The following is a 4,263-nucleotide window of genomic DNA, read 5'->3' as shown; positions in this document are numbered from 1 at the left end:
AAACACAAGTCACAGAATCTGACATAAGCCAGATTTGATGTTCCAAAACTTGCAAACAACAGTATCCCAATAATTCTTCATATGTTCCTATAACATCTTCTATCCCGTAGCTTCCTTCCAAATACAGGAGTAACTAACAACAGCACCAGCAAGAACGAGAAAGCCAAGGAGCAGAGGTAGTCACAGGTTGTTCGGGAGCAGACCCACAAACGACCACACACACTATACAAAATTGTCAGTAGGCTTCCCTGTAATCATCCTGGAGGTAGTTTTTGTCAATGAAGCGAACTCGCAAAGTTTGTTCACTTGCGGTAAAGAATGTCACAGTGACCACGCCTACACAGCAAGGTCAGCAAGGGCGCGCCATCAGATGATAACAAGTTGGCATCGTCGCCTCCCTCCTCCAGCAGTTTAGGAGCTGTGCTCGAGGAAAGGTAGCCCCGAGTCAAATGGAGAGGGCCCTTGTTCAAGTCTGCCTGATGAAAGAAATCGAGGCGCTTCACTAACACACCTTGACCCGTCGAGCTCTTATCCACGACTTCGACACGCAACGGTATGCCGAGCGTGTATGTCAAAGCCCTCATTTGTGTAGTGGTAGCTTCAGCATCCAGCGATCGCACCGTTTTCCAACAGAACTGTTATCACAACCATATATGTGAAATAATGGTGAGTGTAATCTGTGAGTGGTAAAACTAGTATTGGTTAATCCTTTATTACCGTAAATCACAAAATTGACCAGTGGCAAACTTTATTTCTGAGTATAAATGTCTCTCCAGAGAGAAAGGTAAACTCATACACCACGAGAATTGCTGATAAAACTTTAATAAGTATGCTAAGTCTCAAAGACAGAGGACAAGATAATCCGTCTGTACTATATCGAGAATGATATTCGAGGATAGTACATGGGAGCAGAAACTTCACCTGGAGGACATTCAAATTTTGGGGGATAGATTGCTTGTAGAACTCTTCTGTCCGGATTTCAGTCTCAGTAAGCAACCTAAGGAAAGATATAACTGGCAAAAACAACATGTTACATAAAGAACAAATAGACAAACAACACATCCTAAACAAGGACTGATATCCTTACTCCTGCCTGAAAAGGTCTCCTGCAGGCTTCTCTTGTACAGCCATTCAGAAGTACAGCTACAAAACACAAAAAAACTGTCTGTAAACAAAAATATACTAACACGAAATGAGGGTATCGTAAACATATCTTCAAGACCATTCTATGAAAATCAAGTTAAAACATACACATACCCTGCTGCAATGACGTTGAGAACCTCATTGAGCTCCTGAAACAAAGTGCAGACACTAGGTTATGCATGTAACTTAAGCTATATCATGAAGAGAATGTCAAAATGCTACAGGAGTTCATCCCTCTTCCAGCAGTAGTGGCGAAACAACATCATATAAACCCAGCCAAAGATCATGCTGATTGATACGGAATGCTCAATTATGTTCATAGTGAATTTGGTGTTCGCAGCAAGCACTTATAGCTGTTAGAAAAAAATTGGAAGTAAAACTACAATCATCAAGAACAACATAAAACATGGCAAACTGAAAATTTTATACAACTGTGAAAGAATGAAACATTCTAGTGCCCTGCCCATGTAGTTGTCCTGCACTTTACACCATCTTATCTATTTGTTATTTTCTTTAAGGCATTGTTCAGTCTGTTAATTTTTAGGAGATAGTTGAAGGTTAAAAATCTGAGGAGGCAGAACGAGTTCAGTTATTTTCAGAACAATTCAGGCAACACAAGAGATAAATACTATTGTTAGCAAGTATATATGCCCCACATAATTATTTTGCACATAAATGATAAGGAGATAAGGCAAAAAAAGGTTTATGCTTTTGCAAGCTAGTACAGTACTTACAGAAACAACACTTGAGAAGTATTTTTCAGGATTGAAGAAGTATGCTTTGTCCCACTTAAGACGAGAGAATCTATCTGTATACATTTCCAAACATTCCATAAGACGAGTAACCTCAGCTTGTTTATCTTGCATTTGTCGAAGGATCTCCTGTAGACAAGCCTATTTATATTACATTTCCATGCAGATCAAGAAAGGAATACCATCATCATGAGTAAGTAAACTGAAACAGTTACCATGTAGGAAAACAGAAAAGCTCTGTAAAAACAGCTGCCATCTTGGCGAGTTCTTCGGAAGAGCACATAATGCTTACTGAGAATCTATATAAGAAAATGATTTTCAGAAATGTACAACAAACTAAATTATGACAATGTTTCTAGCATAAAATTACTTGAATGCAGACAAACCTTCATCTTTTCCTGGATGATAGAGTTATCTGGAGATTCACGAACCAATTCTGCGAGTTGTTCCTACAATACCAAGAATAAGAATCAGAAAAGGTAGCATTACGGTATGATGGACGATATGCAGCATTCATCTAACTTGAGCATGGATTTGAATAGTAATGCTGATGAAGCAAAATTGTTTTTATGGTTCTCACACATGGAAAAAAACAAGAGGAAATTCATGGTAAAAGAACTTTTGTTTCCAAAAGAGCAGAAATCATAAGGTGCAAAATATTGACTACAATTCACAATGATATTCATTTAACATCTGCCGACATCAGAGTACTTTCCACTGTGCAATTGCTCAATACAATATCTAAGGAATTATATACTGAAAGAACAAACAAACACAGAACGACTGGGGCAGTAAACAAGCTCATACTGGAAACGTTTGAGAATGTAACTCCCATATATCACGTCAATTGGCAAAAGAATGAATATCTTGTGATAGTCGATGGCAATAATACATTTGGGAGGTCTACATTCAGGTGGTCTGAAATTGAAGCGCACACAAGAAAGAGAATTTACTGCATTGTAGAGTGCATCCACTTCATGGTTGAAGAGCTTAAAAAAACTCTGAGGTATAGCATTCTCACCTCACTTCCTAATGCTGTCGGACGATCATCTGGACACCGGAAAACACCAATGAGGATACGGCAGTCCTTTTGCGGTTTGAGGTACGTTCTCTTGCCATCCAGGAACTGGCTCGAGGTTTCTCGCAGTGAAAGATACTCTTGTGTGCCGAGTGCAAGTTCTGAGCAGTAGAGAATAAGTTACTATGCAATGATATCATCTGGGATGTTTCCTCGATCATTCATGAAGAGTATAGAGAAGAAGTTACCAGGAAGTGATCCTCCGAGCTCCTCATCCGAATCCTGATCATCCTCTGCTTCCTCTTGTGAATCTGCATCATCTTCTAGCTCCCCCTCTTCCAGCTCCACCTGAAAAATGGAGTGCACAGGGAATCAAGAAATAATACTTTGCAGGGAAAACCAGAGCATCATTGTTAGGTTACCAATTTCAGCCGATTATACTACCAAGAACTAACAGAACACAATTTTGGGTCAAATTAGGAAACCCCATCCATCTCACCGAACTGCAAGAACTTGCAGAAGGGTCGGCGAGTATCAAACCAATCCATTCGAAGAACCTACGACTGCGCCATATGCTACAGCCAAGAACTCATCCCCCCATATGCTACAGCCACCTCACCGACCGGACAGCCAAGAACTCATATCTCCCACAAACTGGGGGCAAGAAACAGGCCAAGAACGACATAAAGAACAGCCAAACGCGCCAAATTCCGCGAAAAGATGGCCGACCAATCGCAACCCAAGCTGCTACAAGACGCTGGGAACTCACCGGATCTTTGTCGGCGGGAGGCGGTGGGGACCCTGGCGGCTGAAGCGGAGGCGGTGAGGTGGGAGGCGCCGTCTGGTCGCGAGAGGGCGACTGCGCGGGCGGCGGCGAGAGCCGTGGCGCCTTCGTCGGTCTATCATCGCCTCCGCCGCCGCTGCTGGATGGCTGGGCCAGGTCATCCAGTTTTCTCTTCGGGCCCATTTCCTTCGTCGCTGGAGTTTGCCTTTTCTGCCCCTCCGCCGAGCCTTGGATTTTCTCGCTTCTCCCCTCGTCTCCTGTGGAATTTCTGTACCTCTCCTCTCCAGGGACCTGACTGGTGCATATTTATACCCGTATCATGCATCCCAAAGGGTACCGTCGCAAGTTGTACAAAGATTGGAACATTCTTTACATTTTTTTACGGGAAACATTCTTTACTTTTGAAAACAGAACGTTTGCTTGAACATATGCAACATAGAAAATTACCTACAGCTCTTGTATTAATTATTGTACAAATGCGCATGGACATTTACATGATTTTCCCCTTGAAATCTTTTCTGACCAAAAGAGAAAATCAGAGTACAAACCGGCAAAACGGTAAGATG

General features: G+C 42.0%; 1 protein-coding gene across 2 annotated transcripts; it reads right to left on the bottom strand.

Annotated features, from left to right (window-relative positions):
• Positions 1–225: 225 nt before the first annotated feature.
• LOC123043460 (OVARIAN TUMOR DOMAIN-containing deubiquitinating enzyme 1) lies at positions 226–3,962 on the bottom strand. 2 transcript variants are annotated; one of them, XM_044465916.1, is made up of 11 exons: positions 3,683–3,962; positions 3,162–3,261; positions 2,917–3,074; positions 2,282–2,344; positions 2,111–2,194; positions 1,878–2,024; positions 1,258–1,292; positions 1,088–1,143; positions 922–1,013; positions 512–635; positions 226–418 (listed from the first exon to the last, which is right to left on the bottom strand). In XM_044465916.1, the coding sequence occupies exons 1-11, from the start codon at positions 3,878–3,880 to the stop codon at positions 303–305; spliced, it is 1,173 nt and encodes a 390-aa protein (XP_044321851.1). In that variant the 5' UTR covers positions 3,881–3,962; the 3' UTR covers positions 226–302. The 2 variants fall into 2 exon arrangements, with proteins under 2 accessions (XP_044321851.1, XP_044321850.1); XM_044465915.1 differs by having other exon boundaries at positions 226–635.
• Positions 3,963–4,263: the final 301 nt, after the last annotated feature.

Source organism: Triticum aestivum, chromosome 2B (genome assembly GCF_018294505.1).
Source record: "Triticum aestivum cultivar Chinese Spring chromosome 2B, IWGSC CS RefSeq v2.1, whole genome shotgun sequence".
NCBI lineage: Eukaryota > Viridiplantae > Streptophyta > Magnoliopsida > Poales > Poaceae > Triticum > Triticum aestivum.
This window is presented reverse-complemented; position numbering and strand designations above follow the sequence as displayed.